The sequence below is a fragment of the Schistocerca piceifrons genome, chromosome 1 (assembly GCF_021461385.2).
Source record: "Schistocerca piceifrons isolate TAMUIC-IGC-003096 chromosome 1, iqSchPice1.1, whole genome shotgun sequence".
NCBI classification, from domain to species: Eukaryota; Metazoa; Arthropoda; class Insecta; order Orthoptera; family Acrididae; genus Schistocerca; species Schistocerca piceifrons.
Genome location: NC_060138.1, coordinates 1,143,837,159 through 1,143,851,796, shown reverse-complemented (window position 1 = coordinate 1,143,851,796; position 14,638 = coordinate 1,143,837,159). Strand labels below are relative to the sequence as shown.

Sequence of the window (14,638 nt, the reverse complement as noted above, 5' to 3'; positions counted from 1 at the left end):
GCACTTAGCTTTTCACTCTTATTAACTCATGCATGATGTTTAAGCCAGTAATCTCTGTCTGTGTATTACCCTGTCTTCCATCTTTAAGCTCCCAGGTTTTCAAAACTCATCTGATGCAGTCCCCAACAGTCAGTCTTTTCTTCTCATCTCATACAGTAAGTCTCCCCTGACCCGAGGTTCTGGGTGACTTGCCTGAAATCTACCCCTTTTCCTAGACCTCTCCAGTCCTTTTCCTTCACCCCTCTTGCTTCCTCTTCAACCCTTCTGCTGGAAGAAGGAGCCACTGGCACGAAAGTTTGCAAATTACAACAATCTTTTATGTGTGTGTTCTGCCACTGCTTGGTGAGTAGATTTTTTATCTATCCAATTAAATAAATATAAGGTTTCTGTGTACTTGCTTATTTGCGCAATCTGTGATGCCTACTGGAGGTCGCGATTGGTGTTTGGGTGCAAGCAAGATGTGGTACATTTGTGGATTGATGCTCTGAAACGTGAATAAACCAACGCAAATGAGCACTCTGTGTTAGCTGTTGCTGGAACTCTGAGTTATATCAATAGCAGACTGGTCTGACATATGCAGCTGATTGTGAGGCATCACGGGAGCTGAGTGAGTCTGACCTCCATCATAAGAATCATGTTTCTCAGATGTGTTTGGTTTGTATTGGTTTCCAGTCAATGTGTCACAGTGTAGTATGGTTGCAAGTGCTGTAGACCACCGGTGGTTTGTGGGTCATAATGGTCTCCATCTTGCAGTGCAAAAATTCAGTGTGCAGTCTTGAATTTATTGTGCGTGTTGCCCTCATTAGTAATCAAACAAACTTGGATTTGAGAGGCTGACTTGCTTACCTATGTTGCTCATAATGCACCGTCAGGCATAAGATTAGTGTCCACAACTCCCTTAGATGATGCCAGAACTGGGAAGGTGTACTGCTACTTAATTTTTATGCATATATCGCATGCAGAATTTGCTGCTCCAGTGATTTGTGCAACTGCTGCAGTAGAGCCACCTGTACTGTTTCAAAATTGCAGGTGGTTGAGAGTGACAGTATGACGTAACTGGTGACAGCATCCAGTATCACACAGAAAAGCAGCATTTTTCACCTTGTTGCTGATAATGTTTTTGGTAAACAGTACAGTTACTGCTCTAGGAAACCAAGTCGGCAGGTGTTCAGGTTGAAATAATGGCAGTTTAGGTAATGCATGCTGTGGGATATGAATATCACCGAAACTGGTCCATAAGGAACCAAATAATATGATGTAGTAATGTCGTCTTATGGAAACCCATTGATCGAGTGTGGAGATAAATCACAATTCTTCGTAGGTGGCCTGGCCTGCTGGGTTCTGCAAGGGGGAAAAATGGGAATGGTATATTGTAATCTCCTTCCATAGTGAAATCAGTAAGGTCTGAGGGAGGCATCACATTACTTTATTGCAAATGATCAACATGGTCTATCTTGTGAGTGGGAGGCGAAATTTAGTGGTTCTCACTGTTGACTTCATAAATCAACTGAACAATATTTGGCTGGGGAAAAGGTCCCAGTGACCTTTGTGTAGGATTACTGGACATTGTTTGATGGGAATGCAGCATTGCACATATATGAAGTTTACGAGGTACTGTGCTTGTCACAAGTCAGTGGTGTACTCCATGTAGGTGAGCAGGTGCAATAACACTCGCATACTGTTAGAACAAAATTGATCCACTTTATTTGCATAAAATGAAAGACACCAAAATACAAGTACATGAAAGTCGGCTACCATCAACAGGCTGGTCAAAGAGCTAATAAGATAAAGACATTAAACACATGTTCTTTGATCTCAATTCCAGTCCTTGTGGGTCATTGTCCCCACATATGCAATTCATGTAACTGTGCAGTACAACATTTATTTTGCAAATGAGGCTTTTTATGTGGATTTATAGTCTGTGTGTAATACACAGCTCGTGTTTATGTTGTTAGGGTTACTTGGCTATAACTTTGTAACCAAGGTTATATAGGTTGTTATTCGGAAATGTGTCTATGATGACACTCATTCCTGTCATATTTCTGATTTTCCCTTATCCAACTGAACTGGTTTCATTTCATGTTTTGTGACACTGATGTTCATTTAATGATAGTTTTAGGTGAATTGCAATTCTTATCATTGTTCTTCTTTAATTATGCAAATGACGTTTTATTTATGCATTTTATTTTCCTTGCTGCATGTAATATACATTTGATATTCCTGTTATTAGAATTATTCTGACTTTGTAAGCAATGTTACATGTATTATAATTTTGATATGCTGCTGTGATAACTTTCACTCAATTCTTCTCACAATATGTGCTGTATAGTTCACATTCCTATCTTAGGTTTATTTTGCTCTGATGTAACCAATGTTACATGTAGTACATTTTGGAAATGTAACATCTAATTATCACAACTCCTTACACTTATGAATTATGTATAATGCATTACATAACTATACATGTGTAGTATTCTTGGTTGTATATTTCTTATATGTTAGACCAGCTGATTAGACTTCATTTTGCATATGGATGTGTCGAAAGAATAAGCTGAGATTCATTTGTGGAATAATGCTGTTTTTCTGTGGTTGGATGTCAAATAGTTGATTAGTGTAACTGGACAGATAAAAAAATCTACTCATCAAGCGGTGGCAGGAAAACTCACATATAAAAAAAGGTTTCACACATGCAAGCTTTCAGAGCCAATGGCTGCTTCTTCCCATAGAAGGGTTGAAGTGTAAGGAAGAACGGTGAAGGAAAAGGAGTGGAGAGGTTTAGGAAAATGGGTAGAGTTCAGAAAAGTCACCCAGAACCCTTGGTCAAGGGAGACTTACCAGACGGGATGGGAAGGAAAGACTGATTGTTCAGCCACTGTCTCCAAAAGTTTGCGGATGTAAAACCTTTTTTTATATGTTTGTTCTCCTGCTGCTGTGTGGTGAATAGATTTTTTATCTATCTAGTTACATTGTATTGTCAAAATTGATTATTTTATTTTAAATATTTGCTTAAGGTACATGATTCCCCAACATTTATTATAAACTTTCTGTACAAGTTTGTTATGGGTCATGTTAATGCTGGTTTATGGTTCCACATGTGGACTCATAGATTGATTTACACTGATCACTCACAGTGTTATGACCACCAACATATTATTGATATATATCCATCCACACAATAGCAGCGTCATCTGGTGAGGAACAACTGCTAGTCAGACATACTCATGATGCATGTATATCAGTAAGTGTGCTGTCTGTGTAGAATGGAAAAGACATACAATCTATCTGAGTTTGACCAAGGGCAGATTGTGATGGCCCAGAGACTTGGCACAAGCATTTCGGAAACTGCACAATTTGGGTGTTCGAGGAGTGCTGTAGCGAGTTTCTTCAACATGTGGCAAAACCAGTGTGAAACCACATCCTGATTGCATGGGACTGGGCAACCACCCCTCATTACAGATGTCGGATGTTGTAAGCTGGGCAGACTGGTGAAACAGGACAGACAGCGAACTGCGGTGGAACTGATACCAGACTTTAATGTTGGGCAGAGTACGAGTGTGTCTGAACACAGTCAATGTTAACTCCATGACATTGGCAACTATGACTGAAATGGGCACATGACCATCGGCACTGGACATTGGCATAGTGGCTGAGTGTCGCATGGTCTGATGAATCCTTATACCTCCTTCACCATGCTGATGGGAAGGCACTAATTCGCTACCTTCCAGGGGAACAACTCCTTGATACCTGTACTGCAGGATGGAGACGAACTGGTGGCAGCTCTGTTATGCGCTACGGAACATTCATGTGGGCATCCATGGGTCCAGTTGAGCTCGTGCAATGCACCATGAAGGCCAAGTAGTATCGCACACTGGTTGCAGTGGTTGTACACCCCTTTAAGACAATCACGTTTTCCAAGGACAGTGGCATTTTCCAACAAGATAATGTGCCATGTCACAAGGCCAGGAGTTTGTTGGAATGATATAAGGATCACAGTGGCAGGTTGCAGTTGATGTGTTGGTCCCCCAACTCGCTAGATCTGAACCCGATTGAACACATCTGGGATGTTATTGAATGTGGCATCAGAGTAGGTCACCCACCTACTCGGAATTTACGGGAGCTAGGTGATTTTTGTGTATCAACTCCCTCCAGTGTCCTACTGAGAGCTCATTGCTTCCATACCACAATGCATCACTGCTGTTATCCATGCCAAAGACAAACATACTGGCTATTAGGTAGGTGGTCATAATGTTCTGGCTGGTCAGTGTATATGTCACATATGTTGCAGAATGTTACATAGAAACAATCTATGTAAGTACTAGGATGTACCCTGTGTCAAATTCACAATCTACAATTTTGTATTTTTTTATTTTTGAATTTGTTATACATATTACATGTTGAATTTGTTCTAGTCTTTCTATGCTTGATCTGTTTTGTAGGTTACTTGACAACGATTATGTTGTCAAAATTGACCAGTAGCTAATAAATTGATAATTGTACTGCCCATAATGAAGAACGTTTTCTTTTGAAAAATATTGAGGCTGTGGACCTGTCTACAAACAAGATTACCAGCTAAGACAATTAATGAAGAGATACTGAATCTAATTGCTGTGGCACAATTTGACAAAAAACTGTACTGGTTGATGGGAGATACCCTACGGCATCAGGGCATAGTCAGTGTCAGTTTGGTTGTGAAGGGAACTGGTGGGGGGTCACAGTTGTAAAGGCAGACCAAAGTTTGACTACAGTAACCAGATTCAAGTGGTTATTTGTAGATTGCAGTAGTGATGCAGAGGTGAAGAAACTTGCACAGTGTAGAGTAGTGAGGAAAGCTGCATCAGACCAGTCTCAGGCTGAAAATAAGAACAACATTCTTTTCCATGCATTCATTTCAGCAAGTACCTGAAGCACTGCAAGATTCCACCATTGACGTGTTTTATTTATTTATTCATCCAGGGATCAACAAGTACCTGTGTAGCACTGCAAGATTCATGGAAAACAGAAACTCAGAATATACATACACATAGAAGAAAACCATAAACCATTACAGTGTAGGGGCATTGTAACAACTACAAATGAAAAGGTCATGCACAGAATTGTGGTTTGACCGGGAGGGGGGAGGGGGGGGGGGGGTGCTATTTGAACTGGGAACGTGGGGTAAAAAGCTTTCGGTTTAGTCTACACCAACAGTCATATGTGTAGCCATTCAAACAAAAAATATATATAAAAAACTTACAACTGTTCAGAATGACACCTATGTAAAAATTGTAAATGTAAAATGATTGATTCCACATCATTACAATCTATCACACCAAATGATCCATGGAACATGCAACACTAAATAAAATGTTATGTTACAGTATATTAAGCAAGGTTTGAATGACAAACCGGACCGGGCATTCAGGCACATTGTGCGAATCAAGCAATTCCTCTTGCAAAAGATTTTAATTGGGCTGAAATTAAGCTCAACTAATGGCATCATTTGTATGTGCATTGTTCAGATTTTACATGCAAAAACAGACTTCTTGACTGGTGCTAGACAGTTGGTTCAAATTTGGTCCACCAATATACTGGACCTTGGTCTAAGATTAGTTTTAACCATTTGAAATATCTTGCTTCATTTGTATTTTATGTGCAAAGAATATGTTTTTTCTTGGAGGTTTTTGAATTTTGTCACTTGTGTACCTTAAACTTGTATGAAGCTGTTCAAACTTTGTACAAAGATAGATAAATGGATAAAGTCAAAACGAATTATTTTAATCCAATAATCTTTATCTGTTGCCAAGATATGGTAGTTTAAAGTCCAGCTAAATGTAGCACATAAAATTCGTTGTTACATGACTTGAATGCACGGAAAGTGAATCAAATGAGTAAAAAATGCATTCTTATGATAAAATTGAAGACTTGCCCCAGCTTAATTAAAGACACCTCTTTTTGTATGTTTTCCTTACTTCTGTGTTTCAAAATTCTGCAAATTGGTTCAAATTTTTTAAGAACATAGACAAATACATGTAATTAATGGTAATCCTGTTGTTTTGCAAAAACTTTATCTGTTGCCACGATACAAGCAACATGGTTTAAAACACAATTAAAAAAACGTATAGCAGATCAGTCATCTCCCAAGTCAACTAAATCTACATCAGTTGCCAAGCTATGGCAGACTATTGTGAAAATAATGGTAGTGTGAAAGTTGGGAACCAGAATGAGAAATGCTTCTATTGTAGCACAAAAAAAAAAGGTGAACATGTTATGGACAGAGTTAGGGATGGAAAAGAAGGGAACCAGCTTTTCAACATATCTGGCAGCTTCAAGGACTTTTAAATCAAAACATCTTGACATTTCACACATTTTACGAGTTAATCCTGGATGTAAGAACAAGCACACACAAATTTATTTGGAGCCAGAGAATGGAACGTATCTATAATAGGAAGTATCCAAGAGTGGGTGTGCATCCATAATAGGAAGTAACCCAGAGTGGGGATGCATGCATCCTAAACTTTACTGACACATTGCTTCAAATTGCATAACATGACAAATGCCATGTTGGTTGACATTATCGCATGCATAATGTTATATAACATGACATCAAGTAACTGTACTTAACGCAGTACATTATAGTACATCACATGGGTACTAATGCTAACAAATAGAAATGTGTGAATATGTCAAGATGTTTTGATTTAAATCTCTTTGAAGCTGCCAGCTAGGTCCCTTCTTTTACATCCCTAATTCTGCCCAGAACATATACACATTTTCTTGTGCTATGATAGAAGCATTGTATTCTGTTTATAATTATGTTTTTACAAGTATGGGACAGGTGGTCTGCCTGACTTGATTTAGAAAAACTTTAATCAAGATGATCAGAAAAAGCAAACTCCATCCTCCCGAATATGAGGTCAGCATCTCAACAACTGCACTGCCTCATTCAGTTTGCTCCCTATTGTACAATGTTCTTTTGATAATACACAGTTTGCACCAGATACATATAGAACATAGTTTACCATTGCACATGTCATGAACACTCGTTGGTGGATCATGCACCGCAAACAGGCTGCTGTAGTCCTGCACTCCATCCAGGCTGTCCAGAAAACTGACTCCAAGTCTTTAAATGTGCAACTATACCACATGCACATTTTTATGGGCTTCCAGTAACCTGGTATCCACTGATAGCTCTGCTTGGATTAAGTTGATGAGTATATGGGGAACTTCATTACTTCCTCCAATCCACAGAAGTAGTGCTGCTCTGCTCAGAGGATGGTTGAGAATGGCTTTGAAAACAAAACATATCATGTTCACTCACCCCACAAAGCATCATTTCTCTATAGTAAGCTAACAGTGATTCAGTAGTATATTAATTGTAATTGTAGGTGTTTCCATTAGCTGTTTCCATGTGCTGTTGGTCCTTCTTAAATAAATATAGTTTTGTAATTTCATATATAGATATAGTTCACTTCTGTGAACACAGAACATGAGTAAACTGTGTTTCCTGTAAATGAGTATGCACACTAAACTTTTCAAATTGAAGAAAAAAGAATAAAGTGCTTAGGTATCATTGAAAGTTACATTCTTATATTGAACAACTGTTACAGATTTGATACAACAGCAGACTACTTTGACCAGCATAATATTCTAACTGGAAATATGTTGTGTGCTCATAGTACTGGAAGGTAAGTAGCATTTAATGTACTACATAAAATACATTGACAGAGGAATGTGGGAAGTGCATTAGCACTAAGAATTTTGACACATTATGTCTGTTTTAGTAAGCTACAATTTATCGGTGTCTTTTCATTAGCTTAGACAATGAGTGTATTTAGTATGTGGTACCTAAGTACTCGTTTCCATTATTTGATGGTATACACGGATTTGTGGTACTGCAGAAAATCTGAAGAAACTGTGTTTAATCTATTTGTCATGACCTTCAACATTGACTCTCAAACTGGAGGTTCTACTTGTTTTTCAAGTAGCTCATTAACTGTTCTCATAAAACTAAGTACACACAGTTCCCACCTTCATACCAAGTAAAAATCCTCAGTTTTTCCGGGAATCAAAGCCAAATCGTCCACATGACATTTAGACCCACTGACAGCTCAGGTGCGGAGCCAGATAACAAAATTTTCATAAAATGTATCAAAAATGTTTATCGGATATTTAGTTTTAGTTTTTTGTATATATGATATTGCAAAGTACATATTCCACAATGAGTTTCTGTCCAGAACTGACTGGACAAGTATTGAGATAGCTAAATCAGCAGTTTCAGTGAGAGTGCTGCTCTGTATGGAAAGTGATTATTGTCATGATCAGTGTTCTCCTACAAGACTCCATGATTGAGCATGCCTAAGGAAAGTTTTGGCTGCTATCTGTACCATTCGGGAACAATCCCAAGCCGGCAGCTTTAGATTATATCCAAGCCATGTTCAGAAGTGGGAGCTAATTAGTCAGGGGGGCATCACATGGGAGTGAACAGAATGATGTGATGGTACAGTCCAGGAATGGTGTACAGTCACCATTGGATTCTCAGAGGTGCATAGCTGGTGATCCCCATTTGTGATGTTATGCATCACCAGGAATTGAATGTTCACTTACCTGTTGCAGAGAACTGCAGGCCAAGATACCTGAAGATGTTCCCTATGTGCACTGATGGGATTGTGGTATTGCCAGTTTGAAAGGTGAGTTAGTATTTAACCACCATCTTCCTGTCATGACCAGAGAGAGGTGGAGAGAGTTTTGTTTTCATTGACATTCAGCCCAGATGGCCAAGGATTAAAACAGCAGCAGTCACAAATATTTGTAGATGTGTAGGGGTTCTCGTAAACAAAAAATATCACCAGCAAAAACAGCTGACTTGATCCTGCATCAGAAATAAGTGGAACTAACACCATGTTGAAAATATTCACATGATAAGCAATGACTCCCCAGTTTATGACGTCATCTTGTGCCCATGTGGTGGCATCTCTGGATGTAGACAAGGAACTTGTTAAAACTTCCTGGCAGATTAAAACTGTGTGCCGGACTGAGACTCGAACTCGGGACCGTTGCCTTTCGCGGGCAAGTGCTCTACCAACTGAGCTACCCGAGCACGACTCATGGCCCGTCCTCACAGCTTGACTTCTGCCAGTACCTTGTCTCCTACCTTCCAAACTTTACAGAAGCTCTCCTGCAAAGAAGAGCACTGGTCAAGGAGGAAGCTGTGTTCCAGCATTTCATACCAAGATTTGAAACCCTGCTGATGCCATTCAAGACTATAGGGCTAAAATAAAATGAAAAGAAATTCACCAAGACCTTATGAATGGTGTGGGATATGACCAAGCAAAATATAATCAGTTGAATGTCAGCAGAGGATATAGGACTATTTTATTTAGGAAAAATACAGTTCAGAGTCTCAAGTGAGGGAGCTCACAAGTGAGACGGACCTTTAAGAAACTCTGGGTGCAGCAAAACTGTAGAGTTCTCATTTCATCAGAGCCTGGTGCTGAGCATCTTGGTGGGAAGGCAGGTACAATTTCTTTGCTGATGGTGGGTGTATCTTGTAACTTATTGGCTGTCTGGAAGTAACACATTGCTTCTGTGGCCACATTGTCTCTAGGACCACTTGTAATGAAGTCTACATTGTAGACAATGAAACCAGGTACAAATGTGGGTTCTTGCAACAATATTATATCAAGCAGACTGTGCACATTTTGGAACAGCTCTTGATAAATATTTCCTGGCATCTTGCAAAGTGCTGTCTCCTCAGCCAGTTCTTCTGCCTTGGGAGTGCTACAGGCCCAGACCTGTGAATTGGTATGGAGTGACAGTTCCTTCTTCCTTGAGAGTCCTTTCTACTGCCCACATGTCTATTTTACAGGATGCAGGCTCCGTTCATAAGATGACATTCTGGGGTCCGTAATATTATCCAGCTGTGGGAGGGCTGACAATGGGGAGCAAATGGCCAAGTCTACCTTAAGTGATTCATGCCACTTGTTGAAGAGAGAGCTCTACAACATTTAGCATTAGACGAGCATGGGTCATTTCTGTTCAGAAGGCACAGACCTTCTTTTGGCTTCAAAATAAAGTAATGCATGTTGCATGGGCTCCCACTAATGATATTGACAACTGATGAAAAGAAGAATCTCTTTGGGAAGAGCTTTTGTATGATTACTGATTCATAAATTTGACTCCCTTTGACTGGGAGACCATGGCATGTGCAATGTGCAGACAACCATCCTCTTGGTGTGAACCTCCTGGTTGGTATGCTTTCTGTGAGCTCAGAGGATGACCTTTACCTTAAAAGAATGACTGCATTCCAGGCACAGGTATTGGGCTACAGTCAGATCTTGACCTCTGCTGGATGAATGGACAGTCACTGTGGCAGCTTTAGCACCAGCTTTTGTGAGTGCGCTGCTTCTATTTGTATTGTCCTTTTCAGCACCAGCTGCAGACAGAAATAGTCAGAAATAGAAAAGGTATCCCTGATGATGAAGATGGAATGGGAGATACAATACCGCGTGAAGAGTTTGACAGAGCACTGAAAGACCTGAGCCAAAACAAGGCCCCGGGAGTAGACAACATTCCATTAGAACTACTGACAGCCTTGGGAGAGCCAGTCCTGACAAAACTCTACCATCTGGTGAGCAAGATGTATGAGACAGGCGAAATACCCTGAGACTTCAAGAAGAATATAATAATTCCAATCCCAAAGAAAGCAGGTGTTGACAGAAGTGAAAATTACCAAACTATCTGTTTAATAAGTCACAGCTGCAAAATACTAACAAGAATTCTTTACAGACGAATGGAAAAACTGGTAGAAGCCGACCTGGGGGAAGATCAGTTTGGATTCTGTAGAAATGTTGGAACATGTGAGGCAATACTGACCTTACGATTTGTCTTAGAAGAAAGATTAAGGAAAGGCAAACCTACGTTTCTAGCATTTGTAGACTTAGAGAAAGCTTTTGACAATGTTGACTGGAATACTCTCTTTCAAATTTTAAAGGTAGCAGGGGTAAAATACAGGGACTGAAAGGCTGTTTACAATTTGTACAGAAACCAGAAGTTATATGAGTCGAGGGGCATGAAAGGGAAGCAGTGGTTGGGAAGGGAGTGAGACAGGGTTGTAGCCTCTCCCTAATGTTATTCAATCTGTATATTGAGCAAGCAGTAAAGGAAACAAAAGAAAAATTTGGAGTAGGTATACATGGAGAAGAAGTAAAAACTTTGAGGTTCGCCGATGACATTGTAATTTTGTCAGAGACAGCAAAGGACTTGGAAGAGCAGTTGAACGGAATGGATAGTGTCTTGAAAGGAGGATATAAGATGAACATCAACAAAAGCAAAACAAGGATAATGGAATGTAGTCGAATTAAGTCGGGTGATGCTGAGGGAATTAGATTAGGAAATGAGACACTTAAAGTAGTAAAGGAGTTTTGCTATTTGGAGAGCAAAATAACTGATGATGATCGAAGTAGAGAGGATATAAAATGTGGACTGGCAATAGCAAGGAAAGCGTTTCTGAAGAAGAGAAATTTGTTAACATCGAGTATAGATTTAAACGTCAGGAAGTCGTTTCTGAAAGTATTTGCATGGAGTGTAGCCGTGTATGGAAGTGAAACATGGACAATAAATAGTTTGGACAGGAAGAGAATAGATGCTTTCGAAATGTGGTGCTACAGAAGAATGCTGAAGATTAGATAGGTTGATCACATAAGTAATGAGGAGGTACTGAATAGAATTGGCGAGAAGAGGAGTTTGTGGCACAACTTGACGAGAAGATGGGACCGGTTGGTAGGACATGTTCTGAGGCATCAAGGGATCACAAATTTAGCGTTGGAGGGTAGTGTGGAGGGTAAAAATTGTAGAGGGAGACCAAGAGATGAATACCCTAAGCAGATTCAGAAGGATGTAGGTTGCAATAGGTACTGGGAGATGAAGAAACTTGCACAGGATAGGGTAGCATGGAGAGCTGCATCAAACCAGTCTCAGGACTGAAGACCACAACAACAACAACATCCCTGATGGCCAAAAAAAAATTCAAACTTGTGAAGAAGAGGTTGTATATTGCTAATGCTGTTCTCGAAGGAACTATGCTTGAATACTGGTGACTTAAGGACGCTCAAGTACAGACATATTTAGCTATTATCTCTCAGGTTTTCACAGTGTGCTTGGTTCATGATTTGCTTTCAGAGACCAGGCGGAGTGTATGCATAGCAGTTAAGATAAATGCACTTGAAAAAGAGGACTGGACCGATCACAAAAATGTTGTGCATAAAATGAAATCAGCAGCTCAACCGAACACCTGAAATTGTACCATATGCTCAGCCGTGCCTCTGTTTTCAGTCTGTCCCCCTGTTACTGGAAATGGTATAACTTTTGAAGTGGCTCAACAAATGTGAAATTTGGGATTTTTCATATATTATGAAACATTGGCAGAGAAAAAAAATCATGTTCCATGCCCTAAAAATTCCTCAGGTTGATTAGGCATCAGCTCCACAGGAGTACAACATTTCCAATACTTCCATTTAATTCTTTCAGTTTTCTGTTTACTGTTACATTCCTGCCGATATCTGTTCATGACTGACTGGGATTTCCTTGTTGCATGGTAATGTCATCTTTTTCGGTGAATATATTCACACGTTCTGAAATATGAACTGTGTTGTTAATCTGTATTCTCTTCACTAGCCTTTCCCTGTTTTTTACATGTCTAGTACCCTGCTGAAGGAAATGATTACACAATATCGTTAGTACTTGGGTCATCATCTGTTGATCAAATAGAACATTTCTTCAGTGGCAGGGATACAGTATTAATATTTTTGTGTGTCCAAATCCTCAAATTTTTTCTGTATTACAAACGTATTGTCTCTTGAACAGAACATTATTAAAGTAAGGCAAGAGCAGAACAACTAAGTGACCATAACCTCGTTGAACAAATCATTCTGCTCATGCATAAAGTGGCTGAGAGAAACTGTGTTGATGCTTTTGTCGTCTTCAGTCCGAAAAATGGTTTGATGCAGCTCTTCATGCTACTCCATCCCTTGTGAGCCTCTTCATCTGTGAATAACTACTGCAAGCTACACTTTCTGAATCTGTTAAATGTATTCCTCTCTTGGTCTCCCTCTATGATGTTTACCCCCACACTTCCATCCAGTACTAAATTGGTGATCCCTTGATGACTCAAGTGTGTCCTGTCAACAGATTGCTTTCTTTGGTCAAGTTGTGCCACAAATTTCTTGTCTCCCCCATTCTATTCAGTTCTTCCTTATTAGTTACTTGAAGCATCACATTTTGAAATCTGGATGTATAGGTCTGTATTTACTTCCTGCTGAGCACAAACTTGTAGTCTTACTGCTGCAAAATCACTCTCTTTATTAAATATGATGTGGATTCAGAGCAGACAGCATTAGAAAACATCCAATTTTAATGTAAACAAATTTCCTAAATCTGTGAATGTTATGCTTCCAGTTTCTCATTGGTGACACACCTGTAACATGCTGAACTTCGTATGAAAATTTGTATTTCCACAAAATAGCAGAGTCACAGTAGTTGTCAATTATTTTATAGTAACTTTATTCATAGTCAGGTCACATATTTTCTATATTGCTGAAACTGATTTTACATCTTAGACATCTTTAGATAGTTTTATTCTCCCCAACAAATCCCATAATTTGTCAGAAGATATAATCTTGCACAGGTAATAGTAACCTAATGGTGCTGCTTCTTGTTGTATTATACATGACAAGTTGCTGATGTGCTGCTTACTGTGCGAGAACAGCTTTTGGTATATGAGAGAGTACAAATAAATAATAGTCTAGAACAACATTGCCATGGGCGGAACTTGTGTAGTATGCATTTATGATGCTAGGCGCGTATAGCACAATGCGTTGCCACTCTATTGCCGCCTATGTTTTCAATCCGGCTTGTTCTGTTCATCTGCAGTGACTGTTTTTGCTAGCACTGTTTTGTTCTTGTTTTGTTCTTTATGATGGAAAGTTTTAAGTGAACAGCGTGCAGCCGTGAAATTTTGTTTCCTACTCAGTAAAAATGATGCTGAAACTGTTTTAATGTTGAAACAGCTTACCAAGATGACACGAAGGGAAAAACTCAAATGTACGAGTGATTTACTCAGTTTAAAAATAGTGACATGTCAGATGGTGACAGACCTCATTCTGGATGTCCATCAACTGCCCGAATCTAAAAAAATTCATTCAGATTTTGTTCGCTCAGGTCCGACCATGAGTCAAGTGTTTTATTTGGAAGTTTTATAAGAAGACTGTGCAAAGTGTTCATCAAAAAAGACCCAATTTGTGGCAGACAGGAGACTGGTTCTTCCACCATGGCAACACACTTGCAGACACAGCCATCTCTGTTGGACAGTTTTTGGCTAAAAATGGCATGGTTCCACTGCCCCATGCATCTTACTTGCCTTACCTGGCTCTGTGTGACTTTTTCTTATTTCCTCACATGAAAAGGGGCATGAAAGGACACTGATTTGACAATATTGAAGAAGTCAAGACCGAGCGGGGTGGCGCAGTGGTTAGACACTGGACTCGCATTCGGGAGGACGACGGTTCAATCTCGCATCCGGCCATCCTGATTTAGGTTTTCCGTAATTTCCCTAAATCACTCCAGGCAAATGCCGGGATGGTTCCTCTGAAAGGGCACGGCTGAC

At 39.7% G+C, this 14,638-nt stretch overlaps 1 protein-coding gene across 3 annotated transcripts in view; it reads left to right on the top strand.

Moving 5' to 3' along the window:
• Positions 1-14,638, top strand: part of LOC124780939 (28S ribosomal protein S31, mitochondrial) — a 250,757-nt gene that overhangs the window by 205,644 nt on the left and 30,475 nt on the right. For 2 of the 3 annotated variants that reach the window (XM_047253819.1, XM_047253817.1), the window contains exon 2: positions 7,587-7,664. In XM_047253819.1, coding sequence (XP_047109775.1) covers positions 7,639-7,664 — 26 coding nt within the window. In that variant the 5' untranslated portion in view covers positions 7,587-7,638. Of the gene's footprint in view, positions 1-588; positions 608-7,586; positions 7,665-14,638 lie in introns of those variants that run through there. The other variant, XM_047253818.1, reaches the window with a different exon arrangement.